The 26,088-nt window shown below is 42.9% G+C and overlaps 1 protein-coding gene across 4 annotated transcripts in view; it reads left to right on the plus strand.

Moving 5' to 3' along the window:
- Window positions 1–265: 265 nt before the first annotated feature.
- Window positions 266–26,088, plus strand: part of KIAA0319 (KIAA0319 ortholog) — an 89,257-nt gene continuing 63,434 nt past the window's right edge. For 3 of the 4 annotated variants that reach the window (XM_038389384.2, XM_038389386.2, XM_038389387.2), the window contains exons 1-2: window positions 267–597; window positions 17,405–17,569. In XM_038389384.2, the coding sequence (XP_038245312.1) occupies window positions 17,521–17,569 (49 nt within the window). In that variant the 5' untranslated portion in view covers window positions 267–597; window positions 17,405–17,520. Of the gene's footprint in view, window positions 598–17,404; window positions 17,570–26,088 lie in introns of all 4 variants that reach the window. The other variant, XM_038389385.2, reaches the window with a different exon arrangement.

Consider the following 26,088-nt stretch of genomic DNA (forward strand, 5'->3'; position numbering starts at 1 on the left):
CGCCCAGAGACCCTCCGCTTCTTGCGCCGGGGACCCAAAGCGTGCAGCACGGCGAGACGCCCACCCGCTCTTCGCAGGGCCCCGAGGTCGCTCTGGGCGGGAGCGTGACACGCTACTGCGCGAGCCCGCGACAGGTTCCATCTTCTGCTCCCAGCGCCCCGCCTCCCCTGCTCTGGTCTCGCGCCCCGCCCCGCGGCGCAGGCTGGGCGGCCTGTGCAACCTGCCGCGCGCGCGCCTCCCTCCCCCCGCCCGGGCTGCCTGGCGCAGGGCTGGGATAAAGCGCTAGGGGGCGTCTCCGGGCGGTTGCTGCGGCCTTAGCATCAGCGGCGGCCGCTGGAAGGTGAACGGAGGAAGCGCCCTTGCTGTCTGGCTTCTGCCCCTGCCGCCGCCGCGCTGGGGATCCGGGCAGCAGCAGCTTCCTGATTCAGCAGCAGGAAGAAGACATTAGGCACCTTGGCCTGGTGCCTTGCTACCGCTCCCCCCCCCAGCGCACACGCCTCTCCTCCCGGTTGGCTTCCGTTCCATCGATGGGGCAGTGAAGGATGCTGCCGGGCCCTGGGGAAGCGACAGCAGCAGCATCTCCGTCAGCAATCTCAGGTACGATCATCAAACCTGCCCCGCTAGCCTACAGGTGCTGGAGAGCGAGTTAACCCTGTATGCAACGCATGCCTCGCATGCTATGTAATAGATGCAACAAAGATGCTAGCACTTGTTTGAGCTTGGGAGCGGGTGCGTTCAGTGTTGTTTGGGTCTGCGTTGGTGCTGTGCAATAAGTACCTCGCGCTGCACAAGCTAATTGTTGCATAGATCAGTTATTTATTTGAAAGGGTTAGGAAACTGTGGAATTTCCCATCCCCATCCCCCTCTGGCTGTAAACATTCAATAACTTCCCAGCCAGAGAATGGATGTTCTCCCCTGCTCTATATATTGCCTGGAAATGTGCATTACTTGTTAAATATATTATGACAACCAGTCTACATTGATTGAGAGCTTTAAGTGATTTTATGGTCTGCACTCTCCAAAAATTTCAGAATTATATTACTGGTCTAGATCTTGAACACCAAGACTAATTGGCTGCACTTGAGCATCTCACAGCATCAAGGAAGGAAGGAAATATATCCTCCTTAGCAAATATGTTTTCACTCTCTGCTCTTAGGAAAATAACTGCCCCCTCTTGCTGAATTAGCACAGAGCAATATAATGCCTATAATAAGAAAAGAAATACTGGACAAAGTGGTTTTATTATATGACTGAGAGGGTCATTTGAAAAAATAAAGGAATTCTATAGCAATTGCTCAGTGTTAGTAATGTTTTATTTCCATAATGTATGTGGCAAATGTGTACCACATGTTGGACTAGGAAGAAAAACAATTAATATGGATTCACTGCTGTAGTGAGGGCATTTCTTTTCAATTTCCACTTAGATTAAAAAGGGTCAAAAATGGAAAAGTCTCTTTCAAATGTTGCTTTGGAAGTATGCAGATGTGATGGAGCTGAGAAATCTCAGTATTGCAAATGTTACAGTTACAGAGCCTATGGAAATTAGTAATTTGCTACTGAAGTGCATGCTTTTGTTGTAAACATGTATTTACGTTATGGTGAGCACTTATATATTTTCTAAGTGAAATGTTTTATCCCATTGCAATCTAAGGAAAAATCCTTATCAATAATTTCATTACTAGCAGAGTTTGGGTGCTGTGTAAATACTAAGTGCTTTACAAACACAGAAAACATTTTTCTGCCCCAAAGAGCATACAGTCTAAATCAACAACCTATAGATGAAAAGGTGGGTTGGAAATTAAATGCAACACAAGCCTATTTTTCTTCTTCTCCCAATCCATGTGTGTGTGCATTACTTGTATTACAGTAGTGCTGACCAAGTCTCTTCTCCTAGATGCGGTACAAATACACATCTATCTATCTATCTATAGATAGATAGAGTCCCTGTCCCTGTCCTGAGGAATTTACAATCCAAGCCATTTATGGATTAAGCTCTCCAGGACAGGGACTGTATCCTATCTCTGTACAGCATCTAGCACAAGAGGCCTGACCCTGAGCAACATAACTGTAATCCATGTAATAAAAATCCAGGATTGTTATTTTGTGTGTCACTCTGGAGCCTATGATGTCTGTACAGTCAGCGTGAAGTGATAGAAACAACTACAAGCACGGCTGAGAGCAGCTTTTGTTCAGAGCATCACCAGACTGAACCATCACTCTGATTCACTATCATTTACTGTCCAATTTTTAAGTTCTCAGCCATTTTGATTTTACGAATTACCCCTGTGCGTTTTCCAGCTACAGTAAGGCATGTATCTATGCATGCCCAGAATCCTAGACCATTGTGATAGCAGAGGTAATTTAACCAATCACAAGCGTTATTCTATAGCTAATTTAAATGCAACCATTTCTTTGGTTGTATGAGAGACTGCCCAGATGATGGATAACCTGGCCCAGCTGCCACACCCATGTGCCCAAATGCTATCTACACAAATCTCCCAGCACAACCCCCCTAGACACAAATCAACACAGCCAGCAGACACAATAACCCCAAAGCCTAGAAGGTCTGTAGAGTCAGTGTTAATCAATGGAAATAGCTACAAGCATAGAGGACAACTTGTTTTGTGTAGAATATCACCGTGATTCAATCATCACTGAGATCCATGGTCTGTTATTGTCCAGTTTTAAGTTCTCAGCCATTTTTGGCTTTTTTACACACAACTTTATGATAAGTTGTGTGTAAAAAATTACACCTGTGCAACGGCATAGGCTTTCAACTACTAGCACAAATATATATATAGTAGCACAAATATTTTCCTCTTGTTTGCATAATGCCCATTCATTTTCATTAGTTTTTTCATTTGTGGGGTTGACTATTCAAGTGGATGTTCCATAATTTTTGACCTGCCTCAGGACAATTGTAATCTCTTATTAACCTTGTACCACACTCATTTTTCATACTCAATATTTCCTGTAAAAAAGGGAAAGATTAATTTAGTAGCTTAGACAATGTGTGCAGAGCTGCACACCTCACAAAGGATGGGAGATGGGGCAAATTGTGTGAAAGGGTGGTGTAAGTGAGAGGAATAGAGTATACACACAACGCCCTGGGGTGAAGTGCTATCCCTGAGAGCAAAGGAAAGGACGACATAGTAAGGCCCTAATTCTACACCATTAAAGTCAATGGGAGCTTTGCCACAGACTTCAGTGAGTGTAGGATCAATCCTACAAGGGGTATGACCTAAGGAACAAGGGTATATTCTCGAAAGCACCCTGGCAGTTTATCCTTCCCCACCCTCCCCCAAAATGAGTGTTGGACACGCAATCAGTGAATAAAGCAACAGCCACTGGATGCCCTAGTTTCCACAGGGAAAATGCCTGGATGCAATTCTGTCTTATCTCTGTTGGTTGTGTGTGATTCCCTTATCAACTGTGTGGGATGCATGTCTACTGGTGACTTTATCAGTGCTACTTTGTGTGTCTTAATATTGCTATGTATCCAGTGGAGCTCTCATTATGCATGGCCTCTCTCATCACGGGAGAGAAGCTATCCATTTGGATAATGTGGCAGGCACAGCTGTTGGTTATGCTGGGCATTGCTGATGGTTCCATTGCATGTTTACTGCCTGAGCATTGCTTATAGAATGTTATTTTCTGAAGGTATGTAACTTTACATGGTGTGGTGTAGTTGATTATTTTGGTATTATTACTACATCTGTGTCCTTATTAGGATCATAAGGATTGCCGTACTGGATCAGGACAACAGTCCAATATCCTGTGTCCTACAGTGTTCAGTACCAAATGCTTTAGAGGAAGGTACAAAGCCCCCATAATAGACAATATGTCTATGCAAAAAGTTCCTTCCTCAACTGAGGCAGTTAGTGGTTGGCTTATTCCTTGATAATTTGTATCCTTATCTATTTTTATGGCATATATTCCTGTTATTTTTACAAATGTCTAATCCCCTTCTGAACACGACTAAACTCTTTGCCCCATTATATAAAGTAGCGGTGAGTTCCACAGGTTAATTATGTTTTGAGTTTTAAAAGAAGTTCCTTTTTTAATCACTGCCCAGGGCACACCCATCTCTGGTTATGGTGCTGTGTGATTTGTACCTGTGGATAGTCCTTCCTTTAGCTTCATTGTCTTCAGATAAACACTTTTGTTAACCCTGCATGCCTGTGGCTGTTTATGATATGACTGTTGTTTTTGCTCCAGTTGAATGACTGTATGGATCAACTGCTTCCTTGCCTAACCTCTGAAAACCCACATATTCTCCATTTTGCCCCTCAGAATGCTGTTGTGATATGCCTCTCCTCCTGCCATGCAGCACCGGTGCCAGTGGAATCAAATTAATCTTCAGTTCATTCTACAGCACTTCCCGAAACCTACTGGTATTTTACCACGTCTCTGAGGCCACTACTGGAACTGCTTATTACCTACATGTGGGGCACATCTTTTGCCATGCTGTGTTGTTCATTGGTAGGGGCTGGTGCGTTATGTGTGGCCTGTCAATCAAGCCCTGGTCACCATGGATATCTTCATGTCCTCTGTCTTATCCACTTGACCACGTTTATTATAGTTTTGCAGCCTTTGCATAAACTGCAAAATGTCCTAGGACCAGCAGGCTCCATGCCAATTGCCCACCCCTCTATTAACTGCACATGATGTGATTTACTCTTTCAGGCAATCTGATCGTGGAGCACATTGCATACTAAAAATAAAGGAGGACTTGTGGCACCTTAGAGACTAATACATCGGATGCATCCGATGAAGTGAGCTGTAGCTCTTGAAAGCTTATGCTCAAATAAATTTGTTAGTCTCTAAGGTGCCACAAGTCCTCCTTATCTTTTTGTGAATACAGACTAACATGACTGCTACTCTGAAATTACTCTCTAAGGTATCACAAGTACTCCTTTTCTTTTTGCAGATACAGACTAACATGGTTGCTACTCTGAAACCTGTCATTTTCCATACTGTGTTTCATGTTCCAGATTTGGGATGATGGGGAATACTGTCCATCTTAGCTTTGAAAAACTGTCAGAAGATTTACTACCACAGGCATGAGATATACTTCTCTAGCCTTTACCAGGATAACTGGCGATAATGAATATCATAGTGATATTTTACTTACTTATAACAAAGAGAAACAAAACATACTTGCCCTGGTTGAGTGGGCAAATAAACTTTTTTGCCAAGGTAATGTATCTAATCTCTCTTCCTCTGTCCATACTCAGACTCAGAGCTGGAAAGGTATGTGTGAAATCCCACTGAGACAGGAGTCATGTCTAAAACCAGCTGCAAGGAACTATGGATAGAATAAGTATACATGTCTAAGTTACAGGATTTTGTTTTTGCTGATAGTGCCCTGCAATATCTAAGCAGTCCTGTACTGAGTCTTTTCTCCTCCAGATCATTTGACTCAATCTCCATCATTAGCTAGATCCGGGGTGGGCAAACATTTTGTCCTGGGGGGCCACATCTGGGTATGGAAATTGTATGGTGGGCCATGAATGCTCACAAAATCAGGGGTAGGGATGTGGTGGGGGTGAGGGCTCCTGCTGGGGGTGTGGGCACTGGGGTGGGGCCAGAAATTAGGAGTTCAGGGTACAGGAGGGGGCTCCAGGCTGAGGCAGGGGTTTTGGGGTATGGGGGGATGAGGACTCCAGCAAGGGGTGTGGGCTGTGGAGTGGGGCTGGGGATGAGGGGTTTAGGGGTACAGGAGGTGGATCCAAGCTGGGATCAAGGGGTTCTGAGGGTGAGAGGGGGATCAGGGCTGGGGCAGGGGGTTGCAGGGCGGGGGGGGGCAGGGGGGCAGGCTCCGGGTGGCACTTACTTCAAGCATCTCCTGGAAGCAGCAACAGGTCCCCCCTCCAGCTCCTATGCAGAAGCACGACCAGGGGGCTCTGTACGCTGCCCTGTCCACAGGCGCCGCCCCCCACAGCTCCCATTGGCTGGGAACTGTGGCCAATGGGAGCTGCAGGGGCGGGGGTTGGAGTGGGGGCAGCATGCAGAGCCCCCTGGCTGCCCTTTTGCGTAGGAGCTGGAGTGGGGACATACCGGCTGCTTCCCGGGAGCTGCGGCACGTGCAGAGCAGGTGAAGCCCCTGACCCTGCTCCCCAGCTGGAGCGCAGGAGTGGGGCAAACCTCTGACCCTGTGCCCCGGCGGGAGATTGAGGGCCAAATTAAAAGGTCCGATGGGCCGGATATGGCCCGCGGGCCATAGTTTGCCCACCCCTGGGCTAGATGGTCCATATTTTTAGCGTCAAATATAATTAATCAGCTATGCGGGCAATAGGACGTAATCTAAACTTAGTCACATGAGCCTGTCTCAGCTAATCAGACTGTGACTGGCCATTGAAGACTATAATAAGTATGTATATTTAAGTACTTATGTAACTTCAGAGTCTGTATTTTACAACCTGAATCCTTCAGTGCACTCCCTTAATATAAAAATATCAATGCCCTAAAATTAGGAGTATTCATTAGTTGACAGGTGCATATGGTCTTGAATACCAAAAAGCGGCTTCTCATATTTGTTGATCAAGCTATATGTTATCTGACATGTTCTCAAATAATAAAAATGACATAAAACATCTTATGTTCATAAAAATGATAACCTCACTGTTATATTTAAAATTTAAAATTACCAGAAAACTTCTTCAGTAAAACTGAAATTTTAATGAGAAGTGTTTCATATGTAAACTCCATCAATGTGTGTAGTATTATTGCCAATACAATTTTAAAGTAAAAGCCAGAATTTTCTCAACTTGCTGACACCGCAAACTGAACCAGAAAATAGAGCTGTTTGCCTTTTGGTTTTGTGATCACTATCTTTCAGGCTAAAATGTTCTAAAGTGTGTGATTTTTAGATGCCTCAATTTTGGGACACTCGCCCGCTGATTTTCTGGGTGCTCAGCGCTTCCGAAAATCAGGGTCTAGGAGTCTCAAATGGGGTGCTCACAAACTCAGGCATCCAAAATCGGTGACCACTTTTGAACATTTTGGCCTTGGCAGGTAATGGAGTGTCAGTCAAAAAGTGTCAGTCAAAGAGTAAGTTGCAAATAAGTAGTTGATTGGTATGATGCTTCCTCAGTGTGCCCAGTACTGTGAGTCACCTTATCACTCACCTGCCTTTGGTGAGAGGAAGTTTTGCTTGGGCTGAACTGGGTGTGAGCTCCCTGATACCACCAATCAGTTAGCTTTCACCCTAACAGTCTCCTCAGAGCTCTGCCAGACCTTACTTTGCCTTGCTGGTTAACAATAGGTGCACCCCAATCCTCAAATCCCTATGTGCTCTGTCTGGACTCTCTCAGAAATTACCAGAAAGAAAAGGAGTACTTGTGGCACCTTAGAGACTAACAAATTTATTAGAGCATAAGCTTGTGAGCTACAGCTCACTTCATCGGATGCATTTGGTGGTACATTTCCACCAAATGCATCCGATGAAGTGAGCTGTAGCTCACAAAAGCTTATGCTCTAATAAATTTGTTAGTCTCTAAGGTGCCACAAGTACTCCTTTTCTTTTTGCGAATACAGACTAACACGGCTGCTACTCTGAAACCAGAAATTACCAGGTAAGCTGTCCCCAGAGGAATAGTGAACACACCAGCTTTTATTATTCAAATGAGGATCAGCTCCAATATAACATCACAGCACTGAGATATAGTGAAAACAATCATCAGTTTATCAGAGGTTAAGATTTGAGAGATAGTGAGTAAGGATAGAAATGGAAACAGAATTGGTTACATATAAAACAAAAAGTATAACACTGTTCCTAGAGTCCAAATTTAACATTAACAGAATAAACCTTTGTCTGAAGTAGTTTCTCTCACCTAAAGCAATCTCCCAGCGTCTCCCAACCAACATGGCTGGGGATCCCCCTTTCATGAATGCAGAAAACGCTATTCTTTTTGTTTCCTCAGTGAAGGATCAAGATGTGTTCTTTTGCGTTCTCCTTATATCCCCCACAGTTCATTGTTTTGTCCCCAGAGTCAGGATGGTTTATTTGTCGGGTGCTGGCTCCATGTTGCCTTCACATCCGCATGTTAATGTCGTGCAAACAGTCGTTGTGTTGGCTTACAATGCCTATTTTACATGTGACCCCAGGCACACAGGTGAATATACATCCTTAGTCTGGTCAAAACCTGCTTGACATCCCTGCTTTGATTCAGACTTTAAAACACATGTTCCGGTGTGTATATATACACAACTCCTTAAATAACATCCATCCATACATCTCATAACAATTAGGATTAGTATGATATTGTAAGTTTTTATTAGAGACTTTTTTGACTCTCTTTGGATAAGTATTTTGAAAACAATGTGTTAGATGTGGTGAGTTTGTAAGGCCTGTCAATAGTTACTGTTACAGATCAGTGAACCCTTTGCCAATTAGCATTGAGGTGTTCTTTAGGTCATAATCAGACATTATATAACAGTATTGCCAGCCCTAAGTGTTCAAATGAGTCGGGCTCCAAAAATCATGACATTAGCTTAAAAATTATAGGTGAAATCCTGTCCTGTTGAAGTTGAATGGGACCAGGATTTCATCCCCTAGATTTTATTTTTAAAAGATACTAAGTATTGGGTTCTTTTTATTTGCCTTCTAAATTTTGAGTCTTTAGGGTGTGTGTTTTCAAACTTTTCTCCGCAACCATGAGGACTAGAAACTTTCTTTTTCTTTTTTTAATAAAGGCTAAGATTCTCTTGACTTCTGGAAATAGGACTTTAAGAAAAATAGCAAAAATCATGAGACTCGTGATGAAATCATGAGAATTGGCATAATTGAGTAACTTGTTTTTATTTTTAAGATCTTAAAACTTGATTGTAAAAATATGATCTTCGCTGCAACTTAGTCTGTGTCCCTAAGAGTGAAGTTTTGATTGCATTTAATAAAAGACCATGTAAACCATTTTGATAATATAAAAGCACACCAAAAGAAGTGCAAAAATAATCTAAACTAATCTGATCAGAGGTAATGTGTTTATATATATATATATATATATATATATATATACACACACACTAATCAAATACATATATTAAAACACTATTAAAATTAATAATTTGAGCTAATCTGATCAGAGATAGTATTTTAATATATAATATATGCAATATTATTTATATATATATATTTATTAAAACACTACTTAATTCAGATTTTTATATATATATATATAATGTGAATTATATAAACATATATGTTTTCTCTTTATTTCAGTGCTCATGAAAAGTATCAGTCTTGGAGACTGATACTTTCTGTTCATGCACAGGATGGGAAGCAGCAGTGCAAACTTCCCTTGCCCTGTCCCACCAATGTGTCCCAATCTGACCTGCAAGACCTCTGATATGAAAGGGTAGTTCACTCTCCATCCTCATTCAGACTTTGGCCTCTAAGATGAGGGAGGTAGCCAGTTGTAGTGATTGCTTTTTATGATGAGGACACATCCACTAGGAATTGGACTGAGACCATGTCCATGCAGCCTCATCACAGAGGCCACTGATCAGCCATCAGACAGTCCTGGCTTTCAGCACTGCAAATATGAGCTGGATTCATACCAAGGTCTTTGAGGCTGATTGTCCCATTAGCAATCCCTTGAAACCTGTTTTTCTCTCTAGTTTGATATTGACAACTGTATTCCCCTTCATAATGGATGTTCAGCAATGATACAGAGAACTAATAGGAAATACCATTTTCATACAAAAATCAAGAATGTGTGGAAACCAAAAGATCTGTTGATTACAGTCCCAGTTGATCACAACAATCCATCAGTTTTTGTCCTCAGGTGCCTCCCTTCTAAGACTAGGATTTATGCCAAGTGAGGATTCAAAGTGCTAAGATGTTTGGCATCTTTGAGTCTTTATTAATGCATTTATTGAGTTCAGCTCATTTTTACCACATTGCATGAAGTACTCTGGCATGTGCATACACTAAGTGCTATGCAAATGATATCTGTATTGCAATTTAAGTGGCAGCAATCCTGAATGAGTTTGACTTGTTTCTAGTCACCATATGTGTCACAATGTGGTGTGAATTCTGGCACTGATAATGGCACTTTAATTTTTCATTAGGGCAATTACACCGTTCATTGATTTTTTTATTATTTTATTTTTTTAACTGTAAACTGCTCATGTGTAACCTTTTTAAGTGTCTCATTGTTAGGAATTCCTTTGCTGTTCGCTGTATCCGCAGGAATCATAACAAAGTCATTTGTTATTTAGGTAGCTATCATATCTGCTTAAGTATTGCACAGTAAAATGACCCTTTAAATGAATCATTACTTTTCTGCTTTAGCTGTGTTACTTGCATTGGATAGCAGTGATGAATGTTTGGGCATATCACACAGACAAGTGACCCTTCAGTACAACGTAATAGGGTATTTTTAACTGGGTAGGGTGGTTTTTTTTTTTTCCACATAATTATTTTTTGTAGGAGTTCTGAATTTGACTGACAAAATTGACTAGAATTAGGCTATAACAACCTACAGCAGTTACTAAACAAGGCATACAGAACTCCATACAAATTGAACAGAGAAAGGATCAGAATCACAGATATGTACTGGAGTTGCCATAAAGAAGGTTTTGTATATAGCCCATTTTCAAAACTGGGTGTCTATTGTTAGGCATCTACATAAGGGAGCTGATTTGCAGAGGTTTTGAGCACCAGTAAATCTCACTGTCTTCAACAGCAGTTGTGGATAGTTTGAACATTAGCTCCTTTATTTAGATGCTTAATATTAGACACCTAAGTTTGGAAATGTTTACCACTGTTACACCATCCTTTGGCATTAGAATTATGCCTGCTTGTTCCCCAGATAGTTTCCTTGTGATACTAGGGGTGAGTGCTGTTGTCGCGTTTTTTCTTCCTTCTCTTCTATGTTAGTCAGAGATGCCAGGGGTTACTGTAATGGTGCAATTGGTGGAGCAGCTCTACTTGGGGTAACCCTTTTTTTTGAAGGATTGTTTAATGCTGTATTTAATGGAAAGATTCAGTTTGAAATTGTTTTTTGTTAAAAAATCAGGACAGTCTAATAAGTTGGAGGTTTCATTTACTGTATCTTCCTGTTTTGGAGAAGGGACATCATCAACATGAAATCTGGCTAGTTTAAAAAAAAAAGAGAAGAGTTTAAGATATTACTTCTACCTGTTCTTCTTCTGGCAGCATAACCCAAAGTATGCAGGGCTCCTGGCAGTGGAAAATCCTCCCTGAGGTGATGTTTACTCTTGGGGGAATTCTGCATCACTGCATGTTCACAGAATTCGTATCGCCTGCAGATTTCTTTGCTTCCCCACAGAAAAATGACTTCTGATGGGGAAGCAAAGGGAAGCTGCAAGAGCGGTCATGTGCCCCTCTCCTGCAGCTCAGGCAGGTCAGTTCGGGCACCTGGGGCAGCCAGTACAGATGTAAATTACTGCTGGGGGGAGAGGGGGCTGGGCAGTCATGCGTGTGAGAGAGAGAGAGAGACACTGTCTCTCTCGCTTGCTATTGCGGCGCACTTGGCGTGGAGGGGCAGAGCTTTGGGATGTTTCTGAGGAGGTAGGCGTGGGGCAGAGCAGAATGTAATAGTCTGTCTGCTTAGTGAATTGTTCCCATTGTCTTTGTGAATTCCCACCAGGAGTATAAAATAGGTGTAAAAGTTTTAAGGTTCCTTTATATTGCCAGAGTGGTGTAAAGGACAGAATGGCCTTATAAATGCTTATGGTGCTTTAGTGATTAGAACTGGTCTAAATTTTTGGACTGAAAAAAATTCCTATCAAAATGTGTGCCATGAACTGTTTGCTACTGACCTTTCTGGAGATGGTCAGTAGCCAATATAAATTGTGAGTTTGATTGCTCAGCCCTCACTTGCTCTTCAGTTGCCTATGATGTAACCCCGAGCATATGGCTGCATATCTTTGTTGACTAATAACTAGAAATAAAGGGTCAAATCTAGCTGCAGGAAGAAGGATTGGGGATTTTTGTCAGTACTCCCCACTTCCATTCTCCATCCACTGTATTATAGTTTAAATAAATTACCAAAATAATAGAAACTAGCATGATTATATTGTGTTGTTTTGACAAATTTTGCAGAATTTTGCAGAATTTTAAAATATTGTCTGCAGAATTTTTAATGTTTTGGCGCAGAATTCCTCCAGGAGTAAAGTTGTTGCTAACAAACAAGGTATTCATCGTCCTGTCATTCCACTGGTGGTTAGTCTGCATTTCTCCAGAGCTGCTCAGTGACTATCCTAACCACACACTCTTTCCAGTCTTTGATTATTTTACCTTGAAGGTGAAATGTTCTCACAGCTGATGCAAGTACCATGAGTACCAACAGTGAGCTACATTTGAAGATTCTGAGCTTTCCTGTATGGGCCTGACTGAGTCCAGTGGGAGTTTTGTCACTAATGTCAATGAGAGGAAGATAGAGCCTGGATATGCTGCCTTATGCTATATTCACCACTGTGCAGACCAAGTATTTAGATGTAGTCCCTGATCTAGGTAATCCGGTCTGTACAATTTTTTATTGTTCTAACCCTGGAGTAACTTTTATGTGCAGGGAATGTTAATGTGTTATTGCTTGGCTGGTCCCTTTCTCTCTCTAACAGGGAAAATGATTTTAGAATATGTTAAAACCCTGGAGGATTGAAATACAGAGAAAGGTTCTGGGAGAAATTGAGTTGTTGTTGTTGTTTGTTGTTTTTTGTCCTCTGAACAGTCTGGTGCTGGGGGTCTGCCCTGCTGCTAAGCATGTTAAAAATCATGAAGCGGAAATGTTTCTCTTGGGCTGCCAGATACAGAATTCCATTTGGCTCAAGCAAAGCTGAAAGCTGGCTCAGAAAAAAAAAAAAGTGGTTTTCAATGTAAGGCAATATATATTTTTACTGTCATATAAACTTGCATACAGTCCAATTTGAGCAGTTCTTTCTCTGAAATGTGAATAAGATTACAGGTCTGACTTAAGCCGATGAAAGCCAAGAAAATTCAAAGTTAATGCCGGCAGCATTATCTTCTCTGTTCACATCATTATGAAAATAAAAAGGCTTTGTGATGTGTGAGTGCAGGACAGATTCAGCTATAATACCAGATCCCCTGGCTTTGTTGATTTAAACCAGACTTTTCATCCACATCATTTTTTTTTATATATATGCATTTATTGATTTATCTACATCAAGGTAAGCAAGCTCTGATGTATTTTGACAGGTTTCAGAGTAGCAGCCGTGTTAGTCTGTATTCGCAAAAAGAAAAGGAGTACTTGTGGCACCTTAGAGACTAACAAATTTATTTGAGCATAAGCTTTTGTGAGCTACAGCTCAGAGCATAAGCTTTCGTGAACTACAGCTCACTTCATCCGATGAAGTGAGCTGTAGCTCACAAAAGCTTAAGCTCAAATAAATATGTTAGTCTCTAAGGTGCCACAAGTACTCCTTTTCTTTAAGCTCTGATGTAGTGTGTCTGATGTCACTTGTATTTAGACAGTGTAATATCGTGGGGTAAATCAGAGAGGTGAGGATACATGGCATTCCTGTGAAAGAAAATAGTTACATTTTAGTGGCACATGTCTGCAGAATTTGCTTAACCTCAAAAAGAAAAGGAGTACTTGTGGCATCTTAGAGACTAACAAATTTATTTGAGCATAAGTATTCGTGAGCTACAGCTCTGTAGCTCACAAAAGCTTATGCTCAAATACATTTGTTAGTCTCTAAGGTGCCACAAGTACTCCTTTTCTTTTTGCAAATACAGACTAACATGGCTGCTACTCTGAAACCTTGCTTAACCTCAGAATCCTTCCCCACAGCTACACCCTGCCTCCCTCTGGAGAGTATTCATGGGCCCTAATGTAATTTAGACATTTAAAGTCATTATTATTTTTAAAGACGTTTTCTATTTTTTTAATGGAGAAAAGGCTGTACTCTAAATATTTGCATTATACACATTTTGGATCTGATATTGCTCCCATTGACATCAAAGGTAGTTTTGCAATTGACTTCAGTGGGAGCAGGCTTTGGTGATTTGTTACATAGAAGGTAAATAAAAATAGTTACCTGTCATCAGAAAAAAGCACTGAATGAGGCAGGCGTCCTGTACGGTAAAAACAGTCTGTATCATAATGCATATGCAAGTTGGGTGAAATTAAGCTTGTCGCCTTTTTAATGCTTATCTTTGACACTTTACTTTCATACTTGTAATGTAGGTTTATAAAAACCTCATTTTCTAGAAAAATACAAATTCTATCGTATAAATGACCCCATGTTCCACAGGCATCATGAGTAGGGTTTGAACCCAAGAGATTCAACAGTGCAAATATATTAATAATTTTTTGCTGAAGCAATATCTATATTAGTTGGCATCAGCATCAAGCTGTTAACCTCTGTGAACCAGCCACTAAAGGGTGAATATAGTACACTGAAACAATGGGTTATGTATACAGGAGGAACTCCATTTTGAAGCCATTTTAGAATTGGCATATTATTTATGAGAGGCTGTGTAGCTAAGTGGCTAAGTCTTGGGTCTTCTGTATTAGAGACCAAATTCTATTCCCAGTTCTGCCCGATATGACCTTGTGGAACCCTTACTTACTCCTTCTGTAAAATGAAGGAACTGATACTTGCCTCCTTTTGGGGGCAAGGGTATAAGGCCTTGCTTAATAACTCTGTATACTTCACAATCCTTATTATTAATGCCAGTCAGAAGAAGTGAAAGTTGACCCTGTTATGTTTTGATTCCCAGCCCAATGCACCTTCCCCTAGGCCAGAGGAGCATATTCGTCCAGTCCATCCTAAAGAGATACATCTGATTTGTGGGACTGCTTCAGGAAATCAGTGAGAAGTGGAGAGCATGCCCAGATGCTGGATTTTAGGATCAAGCTCCTAATAAGTTCTTTTGCACAGGCGCAAATGGCAGTTTTCTGTGGCTTATGACTTGTCCAGTTCTGGATGGATTTTTACTGGTACAGAAAAAGATATCTCTCTGACTCTAGAAACCTATCCCTCTGCCAGATTTCAAGTTTCTGTTTCAAACCCCAGGGTGCTGGGGTTTTTTTAAGTTGGAAAAATTGTTAAGGTTAGCAAAACTTCCTGTTTTTCCCTAATGTTATTCTCAAAAACAGTTGAAACATTCCAAAGAAATTAAACCTGAAAAAAGACCAAACATGGAGAGTTTCAGTCCCAGTAGCTAAAGTTTGATAAAGTTATAAGTAGTTGAACTTTGGGGTTATAATGGGAAATGGTTGGCAACTTTAATAATGGGCGTCACTGTCACTAGCTCCTAAAATGTGAAATGGATTTAATAATATTTGCTTAGCTTACAGGTGTTTTATGAGAATTAACTAATGCTTGTAAGTGTTTGGAGATCCTTTGGAAAAAGGTGCTGCTTAAGAACAAAGTATCATTATTTTCCTTTTCAGTTAAGCATGCTGGACCAGATTAATTCCTAATGTAACTTCATTGCTCTATGTGGAGCTACACTTGTGTTGAATTTAGTCTATCTAAATAATGACAAAAACCCAAACACCCCAGCTTTGCACGAGCTTTTGCAGTGCTAGATTAAAATAAAGATTTTTTTCTTTAATAGTTGATGCCCAACAAAGGGTGGTCAGAGTGGGAAGAAGTGGATTAATACATTTTCATCCTGTTTCTAGGAATTTCTTTTGGATGGGGAGCTGTAATTGCAAATATCAAAACACTTTTAAGCATAAAGTAGTGTTGTTTTGTGACAGATAGTTTTTCTTTCCTTGGTTTTGTATCATTTTGAATAAATCAGGATAGCCATTTTGATGCTTGGTGCCATGGATTCTCTGTAATAGTATGTCTCTCAAAAAGAAATTTTATTGCTTGTTTGGTAGAATTAGGCTTATAAATGTCAAACTATATTTTAAAATGAGTGTTGGACTTCTGAAAAGTGAATAACCTTCCACAGTTTTGCAGGCAGCTTGCCAAATTTATTGCTTTTCACATTTAGGACTTATAGATTCATAGATACTAAGGTCAGAAGGGACCATTCTGATCATCTAGTCCGACCTCCTGCACAACGCAGGCCACAGAATCTCAACCATCCACTCCTATGAAAAACCTCACCCATGTCTGAGCTATTGAAGTCCTTAAATCATGGTTCAAAGACTTCAAGGAGCAGAGAAGCCTCCCTCAAGTCAACCATGCCCCATGCTACAGAGGAAGGCGAAAAACCTCCAGGGCGTCTCCAATCTGCCCTGGAGGAAAATTCCTTCCTGACCCCAAATATGGCAATCAGCTAAACCCTGAGCATATGGGCAAGATTCACCAGCCAGATACTATAGAAAATTCTTTCCTGGGTAACTCAGATCCCATCCACCTAATATCCCATCTCAGGGGATTTGGCCTATTTACCCTGAATATTTAAAGATCAAAATAGACTTGAGATTCTCAGCAAAATATTTTTCTACTTTAACCTTCCCCTTCTCCAAAACTGCAGATTGTTTATAGGGACCCTGGAGATTCTTCCTTTCCTAATGAATTGATGCTACATGGCCACTTGGATTGCATGTGGAGCAGATAAAGTCCATCTGGAATCTGGAGCTGTTTCAATATCTACCCTGTTTAGATCAGCCTGTATAAAAAAAAATGTCAAAACAGCTCTCTTCTTCCTGTATTTCTCCTTGTTTTGTAGCAGGCCGGTCACTTGCCATATAAAAGGCCAAGTTGTAAGGGGCAAATCAGTAACCAGCTCAGTGACTGACTTGTAAAGGAAACAAACTCCAGTCATTCACTGACTATCAAAGGAAACTAGCTGTGATTCTCTGTACTGAAAGGGCTACACTCAAGCGAAAGGTTCAGCTCCCTTCCCTCAAGAGATATGCCTCCATATCCATAGTAGATTGTAGCTAAATAACTGGCTAAATAAAACTTGTTTTTCCTTCTCAAATCGGATGTTGGAATTAGTTCTTCCCCATTAAGCCCATATGTTAGTTGCTTAGGTTTCCTGGAGGAACTTTGACTGACCTGAGAAGAAATGTCTTCTTCCTGAAAATCCCAAAGAGGCCCTGTTTGCCTTACTTATACAAGAAGTCCCATAAATTAACAGACTTATCTTTGAAGCCTGGAATTTTAATACTGAAGGTGTTTTTTATGGCTCCACAGTGAAGGTTGCATTTCACTTTCCACTTGAGCAGAAATAAACTCCCTTTGTTCAATAAGTGCATAGAGGGGTTACTGGTGTTTTGTAGATACAGGAACCCAAGAGTGTAGGCTATTTCTGTACCTTCAAAGCACAACAGTTACAGGTAAGTAATTTGTTCTTTATCTTCATTTTGCCCAATCTCCTATTTCATCCATCACACAGAAGCTGGGGAAGTAATTGTCAAGCCTACATTTATCCTCTCTGCTTGTGCTGTGACAGTCTAAAATGCTAACATCTGACCTATTTCTTCCTCTCTGTCTATTACAGCCCTTCAAGGCTCCTGTTAGGTACTAAACAGTATTAGAGGAAACCTACACTAAGGTCATATATCATCTCCAAACAGCTGGCCAGAAGCCTGGTTGTCACTGCCTGCCCGGTGTAGAATGGCATTTGGGCTCAGCACTCTGTTCTTGTTGCTGTGGGCAATAACAGGTAGGAGTTTACTTCTTGTGTTAATGTCTGAATCGTGCACAGTGAATGAAGCAAACATTACTGATTTTTGTAATAAGAATAGGCTGAGGAAAGGAGACTGTTGCTGTTCCTCACTAAGAAGAGCTCTTGTACATAACTCTATATCTGATAGCAGAAAGGGGACTTTATACAGAGGCTGTCAAAACTGATTTCTGGCCACTACAGATAGGGTGGAGGAAAGGTTCCAAGAAACCCTTCCCTATCTATTCTGGATCAGCCATAATTAGGTACAGGTGCTGGGGCATGCAAAGGGAACGGAGCACTATAAGAGGCATATCTAGGGAGGGGCAGGGCCATATGCACCAGCAGCACCATGGTAGAAGAAAAGCACTGACTGCATCTGTTGTTTAGATGGAGCAGGTCCTCACAGGTGCCTGTGAAAGGCACAATGTTTTGAAGGATGAATGCTTCCAGGCCTCAGAGCTTAGGCCTGATTAAGTCACTAGTGCAGGGGTGGGCAACCGTTTTGGCCCGAGGGCTACATCGGGGTTGTGAAACAGTATGGAGGGCCAGGTGGGAAGGCTGTGCCTCCGCAAACGCCTGGCCCCTGCCCCCTATCCGCCCTCTCCCACTTCCCGTCCCCAACTGCCCCCCTCACAACTCCTGACCCATCCAACCCCCCTGCTCCTTGTCCCCTGACGGCCCCCTCGGAACCCCACCCCCATCCAACCCTCCTGTCCCCTGACTGCCCCGACCCCTATCCACACCTCCACCCCTGACAGGCCCCCCCCAACCCATCCAGTCCCCCCCACTCTTTGTCCCCTGACTGCCCCCTCCTGGGACCCCCATCCCTAACTGCTCCCCAGGACCTCACCCCCTATCCAATCCCCCCGCTCCCTGTCTCCTGACCATGCACCCCCCCCAACCTCTGCCCCAGCCAACCACTCTGACTATCCCCCGGGACCTCCTGTCCCTTATTCAACCCTCCCCGCCCCTTTACCATGCCGCTCAGAGCAGCAGGACAGGCTTATTGGAAAGCCTGGGAGGTTGGCGGGCACAAGCCGTGCTGCCCATGCAGCGGCGTAGCTGCAGAGGAGGGGGGAGGAGCCAGGGGCTAGCCTCCTTGGCCAGAATCTCAGGAGCCAGGCAGGATGGTCCCGTGGGCAGGATGTGGCCCTCGGGCTATAGTTTGCCCACTTCTGCACTAGTGGATGGAAAATAAAAATGCATTTTTTCAGGTAAGTAGAATTTCTTTTTGCAAAGACACAGTTTAGGGAAATGCTACCAATTCTCCCCAGCAACCACTAGTGACTTTTTTTTTTTTTAGGTATAAGCAAACAAATTAAAAGTAGTATAGATTCTCAATACTATCTTGTTATCATCCGTCATTTTATCTCAAATGTTGGCAGTGTTAGCACAGACACTACAGAACAAAGGTTAAATGCTCATATAAGGTCTTTATTTTGCCAAAGGGCTAGCAGTTTTTGGAATTGTGGCTGTGGAGATACTGGCAGAATCTAATTTATTGATTTCCAATAATGTAATAGAGAAATTATTTGGACTCCAGCAACTCTCTTGAGATACAAGCAGGATTAGCTGTTTAATAAGGGAGATTCTTGCTCGTATGCCTAGTTATAATAAAACTGCTGAATTTGGGAATGAGATGGCATTAACTCCAGGATATTTTGGTGGTGGTTCTAGAACCATCCTCTAGAACACTGTGACACTGTCATACTGTATCTCCGTTGAGGGGAAGATGTGCCTGTTTTTGTATAGTAAACAGTGGATGCATGTGTCCACTCGTGTAGTCAATCCTATTTAAGCAATATTTGAGGTTCTGATATGTGGCCAACACTGGTATTCTCTGGTGAAGAAAATTTCAGTGGGAGCTCTTTGTGTGTAAGAAATAATGAATTTGACTCATTAAGAGTGTTACCAAATTATAGGAGTGTATAATAATGGTTCTAGTTAGTTATTACTAGACTAAAAAGTCCTTCATGACATCTGAAAAGACTTGTTCATTGATTATATCTTGTAACCATGTCTCAATTATTTTTCCAAAGCAAACCTGTTACCCATCTCTCACATCATAGGGTAGATTTCAGAGTAGCAGCCGTGTTAGTCTGTATTCGCAAAAAGAAAAGGAGTACTTGTGGCACCTTAGAGACTAACAAATTTATTAGAGCATAAGCTTTCGTGAGCTACAGCTCACTTCATCGGATAGAGGTTCTCAAAGTATGGTCCGTGGACCACCAGTGGTCTGTGAGCTCCATTCAGGTGGTCCGTGGATAATTCCCTCTAAGGTGTGCACCTGGGTGGCCACACACACGAGAATAAAGGACCATCCACCTAATTAGTAGAGCTGTGCACATGTGGCTCCACTAATTAAGTACCTGGACCCAGGAGAAGATGCACATGTAAGGTGAGGTGGTGGCCTTGGGGGGAATAGGAGGTAGGTGGGAGGGGGCAGTGGGGTGAGAAGAGGGCGTGTGGGGAATTTGGGACATGCAGGGCTACGGTAGCCAGAGAAAGAGGCGGCTTTCCCCAGCTCCAGGGCTGCGGCTGCTGGAAAGAGATGACCCTCCTTCCCAGCCCCAGCTCGGGGGCTGCCGCAGTGGGGGAGAGAGGGAGAGGTCCCCCCCCCCTTCCCATCCTTAGCTCGAGGGCTGCCGTGGCAGGGGAGAGAGGGCACATCCATCGCATTAGAAAGGTAAGACTACTGATATTAAAATAAAAGCTGTATGCTTTCATTTGTAGAACCAAAAAAACGTTGTTTATTATTAAGATTTTTTTTTTATATAGCGCTTTTATCCAAAGCACTTTACAATAGTTAGCTAATGGTACAAACAACATTTGGAAAGATCATTAAGTGGTCTGCTGAGACCCTCAGCAATTTTAGAGTAGTCTGCGAAAAAAAAAGTTTGAGAAGCACTGTCATAGGGTATGTATTACAAGCTTCTCTCTGTCCCAGAGACAATAGTTCCGAACAGTAAATTATGGGTTAACAAATGTTATCATATAGCTTTTTATGTTGATTGTGTCCCTTCTCTCCCCTGCCCACTTCCATTTACTTTGGAAGAAAATTCAGGGGCATTATCCTTTTCAGTGCCCTGCCAAAATAGTTCAATAAGGGTGTGGTTCTGTAAGGTGCCGTACACCCCAATTGAATTGGAGGGTGTTCAGCGTCTTCCAGAAGATGCTCATTTTAATAAGTCAATGTATGCTCACTCTGGTGCATGACAGTAACATTGTCTGTGGCTCAAGAAGCTTGTTAGATGTTTGTGCTAAAGATTTTAGCTTTTCTGTCTCTGATTCTCTGAACTAGTGATCCTTCTAAAGAATTGTGAAGTGTGTTGCATTTTCCTAACAGTCCTAGACATGGATTTGTTAAGTCTTCTAGGGCTATTTTTTTTTTAGTCAAGTTGTTTGAAATTTGAGCTGACTCTTTCTCTAGCTCGCTTGACTTTGCATGGTAAGGGCTTGATGCCGTGTGCTTGAGAGAGAATAGTAGTAATAGGAAGGTGCTAAAAAAGAGGCAGAACAGTCCTCTCCTTTGTCAAAGGCTTTGAGCTGAGCTACCTTGACCTGTACGCTGGATGGTTCTATTTGTGTTTTTATTAGTTGGCTGAATTAGTTTGGGGTGGCTGTTTTTTGTTGAGAGCATTTTTGGTTTTTGTAAAGAGAACATATAACAGCAGACACTGAGGTCAGTGGGTACTGACCCCTGCTGTTGACCTTATGTAACACTGACTCATGTGATGAGCTTTGAGCCAGGTATGTCAAAGAATATTGGTGTCTTACTATCACTGCTATGTATCATGCCTTAGCACTCCACACCTCCCATGCTTGGGTCAACTGACTTCATGAAACTCTGGTTGCAATTTATAATTTCTCCTTGTGTCTCACTAAGGCTATGTCTACAATCTTAAATTGACCTGTGTTAGGTCGACTTGCAGCCACGGCATTAATTACTGTGATGGCTGATGTTCACAGTACCCTCCTCTGGTCGGTAGTGCTCACCAGGAGCACCTCTACCGACTGAAGAGGGGCAGTGTGGGGCACTGAGGGCCAGGGCTCTCAGCTCTGTGCAGCTCCTCACCAGGAGCCCAGCTGCCTCCCTCCGGAGTTCTCGCCTCTCCACTCCCATCCGAGCTTTGATCTCGCCTCCTGGGGAATGATCTGCACCCGGAGTCCGGTTAGCTGCCATGCTTCCGGCGGGAAGCCAGGATCCTGGTGTGCAGCAGGTCTCCCAGTGGGGAGCCCAAGCCAGGAGCGGAGGCCTGGCTGGGTAGCCAGGAGCCAGCTTTCTTGCCAGGAGCCATGAAATAGACAAGATTGATTGTCAACCACCAATGTAAGAAATGCAGTGTCTACAGAGACACTGCATCACCCTAACTAAACCGACATAAGCCTTACGCCTCTTGTCAGGGTGGTTTTATTATGTCAGTATAAAGGAGAGTTACATCGCAGAAGGAGCATTTCAGTGTGTGCACCTCCATTGTTTTGTTGATGAAAGCTTACTTGTGTAGACAAGGCCTTAATGTATGTATGAGTCTCTTATAATGTAATCTATTGCCACTGATATAAATCCATTAATTGATCAAATTATTTTGTGTTGAATGAGGTCTAAATTATTCTGGCCATCCTAACTATCAGGAGTGGTTGTGCTAATGCATTCCAAAATTGATTTTATATTTATTTATATTTCATATAACTATAAAATGCCATTCCAGCTGAACTAAAGTGGGGAATGTACAGCTCTTTCATTGATAAAGACAGCATGCATTGGTTACCATCATAAACACAACTGTTTAGTTGACAGTGCTATAGATTGGATTAAATTCAGTATGTTACACTTGCAGAGATATGCTCCAACCTGGCATCAGAGTGATCTTACAAAATCATTTTATTGTAATTCATTTCTACTGGCATAATAAAGCTCAGAGGTGTCATCATGTCTGACTCGCAATAGTCAGCTACTGCATTTTCACACTGTGGTACTTTGTTCTGAGATTAGCCTTTATAACAAAATCACAAAGATAGTTTAGTGTGCAGTCACAATTACAGGTGTTGTAGAACTCCCATCTCCTTGCTCTCGGCAATGCAGCCCTGCATGCATAAATCAACCTCCCCGTGCCATTTACAAAGATGCCATTCCCATTTCTCTGTTTAATAACACACTTCTCCTGAGATTCTTACAAGCTGTGAGTTCTCAGCACACTATTACCAACCTTATGTGCTCAAAAATCAGGAGTCAAAATATCACAGTGAGACTAAAAATCATAAGACTAAAAATCTGGTTTCTTTCGATTTGCCTTCTGATTTTTGATGCTTTAGGGTTCATGTTTTTAAAACTTTTCTTCACTACCGCAGGGGCTGGAAACTTTTTTTTTTTTTTTTTAAATGAAAGCCAGGATTTTCATGAAACACGCGCTTCCAGGAGCTGGGGCTTTAAGAAAAACTCCAAATATGCCGAGAGTTGCAATAAAATCCTGAGTTGGCAACACCGTAAACAAATGTCATTCTCTTCTGATCAATTATTTTGTAAATATGGCACTTTGCACACACGAAGAAAGGAGATGTGTTGCAGAGGAAAGTCATAGCTGCTGACTCTAGTGAGTAAAGTATATTTTTATAGCTGTTAGCATTGTGGAGTCAACATAGACTCTAGGCCCTTCTCAATAAGCTATTCCTTCTTGAGATCATCAACAGAATTGTTTACTGAGTTCCAATCAGGTACAGCTGTGCAGGCCTACTGATTGCAGTGAGGTTTCACAAGTGTCACTGAGGGCATAATTTAATAATAGTGGGATTGTCCAGTACAACAGACAGTATAATTTGAGCTGAAAGCAACAATTAAGAGTTTGACAATGGCTGAAGAGGAAAGAACCCAGCTTGACTTTCAGGGTCTAGATCAGGGGTGGGCAAACTTTTTGGCCTGAGGTCCACATCGGGGTTCCGAAACTGTATGGAGGGCTGGGTAGGGAAGGCTGTGAGTCCCCAAACAGCCTGGCCCCTGTTGTTGGTAGCTACCGGTGTGGTGCTCTGCTCTTGTTCGATGATAACAGTCGGCTGCATGCGTGTTCACTCTGTGTGCTGCCCCAGCTCTGCGCAGATAGCTAACACAGCAGACCCCCAAAAACCACAGACTCTAGTAAGGTACGAAGGAACCCGAGCCAGGTTTATTATCAAACGAAGCACAGTAATAGTTCCCTATAGACTCTACAGGGCAGACTACGACTTTGTGCTCCCTGGCAATGGACACAGCTCAGTCAGTGGCGGGACACTCCACTGCCCCCTAGGCTGGACAAAGATATGCGCTTTGGGATCTACTTTTATACCATTGCAGGACAGATTACTCCTCGTAGTTCAAACGAATCTATCCATCATGTTGTCCTTTTGACCCTGTCTTTAAGAGGTACCTGCCTGTTTCTTGTTATGTCTATGGAGTGTCTCGCTGCCGTTTTGGCACAAGTTCCTCTCATTAGCACTTGTGTGTGTGTGTGTGTGTGTGTGTGTGTGTGTGTGTGTGTGTGTGTGTGTGCGCACATGCCTCTAATAACCTTTTCTTGCAAACTTCTGTGCGTGGAACCTGCCTCTGGCTCACAGCCCAGCTTTGCTTATCACTGCCTGGAAGTACTTTGGTTCAGGCTTCAGGCCTCAGACTGGGCCTCTGATACAAGAATTTATGTTTCAGGGCCTTCTCTTACTACAGCCCCCAGTCCCTATCCACTCCCTCCCACTTCCCACCCCCTAACTGCCCCCTCAGAACTCCAGACCCATCCCCCACTCCTTGTCCCCTGACCGCCCCCTCCCGGGACCCCCGCTCCTAACCACCGCCCGGGACCCCACCCCCTATCCAACCCCCCTGTCCCCTGACTGTCCCGACCCCTATCCACAGCCCCGCCCCCTGACAGGCCCTCCGGGACTCCCACACCTATCCAACTGCTCCCTGGCCCTTGACTGCACCCCGGGACCCCCTGCCCCTTATCCAACCTCCCTGCCCCCTTATCATGCCGCTCAGAGCACCAGGACTGGCAGCTGCGCCACCCGGCCGGAGTCAGCTGCACTGCTGCGCAGTCTAGAGCACCGGGCAGGCTGGTGATTCTCGCAGCCGCTTTGCCCAGCAGGAGCTCGCAGCCCTGCCACCACTCTGCTGGTGGCAGAGCGTGCTGAGGCAGCAGGGGAGGGGTCGGGGGCTAGCCTCCCCGGCTGGGAGCTCAAGGGTCGGGCAGGACGGTCCCGCGGGCCGGTTGTGACCTGCAGGCCATAGTTTGCCCAACTCTGATCTAGATTATACATGCAGGGCTTGCAAAGACCAATTTTTTAGTTGTTTGATATTAAACTTATCAAGAGATAATAAAAGGTGAACACCACAATGCCAGTCACTTTTCAGAACAGAACTGCATGTGAAGCTCTTTCCTCCTCTGGATTTCATGGTGAGTCCTGTCTCTGCTGCGTCAGTCTTTTTAGGCTATAGGATTTCAGGGAGGGACTATCTTTGTCTATGGGCTTTGTACAGCACCTACCATATGGACATATTTTAAGTACATTTCAAATTGAATGAATTACTGACAATTCAAAAAAAAAAAGATTATATCTATTTAAGGTATTTATGTTACCCCTGTTCTTTGAGCATCTCATAGTCTGTAATATAGTTACCTTCATAACATTCTGTGAGTTAGGGAAGTACCCTTATCCTCAGTTTTACAGCTAAAAAACCGAAGCAAAGAGAGAGTGAGTGATTTACCCACGTTCATACAAAAAATCAGTAGCAGAGCAGAGAACTGGATCTGTGTCTTCCAAAATCCTGCCCAGTATTGCATAGGGATACTGGGGATGAGGCAGGTAAGTAGCCTCTTCCTTCCCAGAGCATAAGCATAGCCGCAGGGAAAGATTCCCACCAAGTGCTCAAGAGAGTACTGGGGAGAAATCAAATCCATCTGCCCTACCCACCAGTACTTCTTGATTTATCAGCAACAAACAGGGATCCTGGCAACCCGTGAAATGAAGATGAACCATCAGAATCAGTGAACCAATTAGAGAAGCTCAGCAACTGATCCTGGGCCCTATAACAGAATTGTAAACATCCTGCAGACTGCTGCTCTAATTACTGTAAAAGCTTTGCAGCCCATTGTTTGTAAATCTAATTGCAATACTCTTGGTTTTGTCCCCGTGTCAAGGATTTGCTTTTATGTAATTTAGCATTTTTCTCCATTTGCTCTTCCCCCCTCCCCCAGTGTTTAATCTGAAATTAGAATGGTCTCTGAAGCAAGAAACAAGCCTTCTGCTTTCCCTGAAGTATCTCTGTGTAAAAGCTTACAGGATTTCAGGGAGGGGGAGGCTCTAAATAACATGGAAACAGCCTGCAGAGAGAGAATGAAATCATATTCCTTATGTACAGAGGTGTACGTCATCCCCTCAGAAACTGATGTAGTGACACTTCAGATTTTGATGAACTTCTGGCTAATCTGGCTTCTCTGGTTTTGAGGATAGTGATTTTTATAGGTCCCTGCTAAAGCTGCTGGAGTTAAGCCTTT

Source organism: Dermochelys coriacea, chromosome 2 (genome assembly GCF_009764565.3).
Source record: "Dermochelys coriacea isolate rDerCor1 chromosome 2, rDerCor1.pri.v4, whole genome shotgun sequence".
Taxonomy (NCBI): domain Eukaryota; kingdom Metazoa; phylum Chordata; order Testudines; family Dermochelyidae; genus Dermochelys; species Dermochelys coriacea.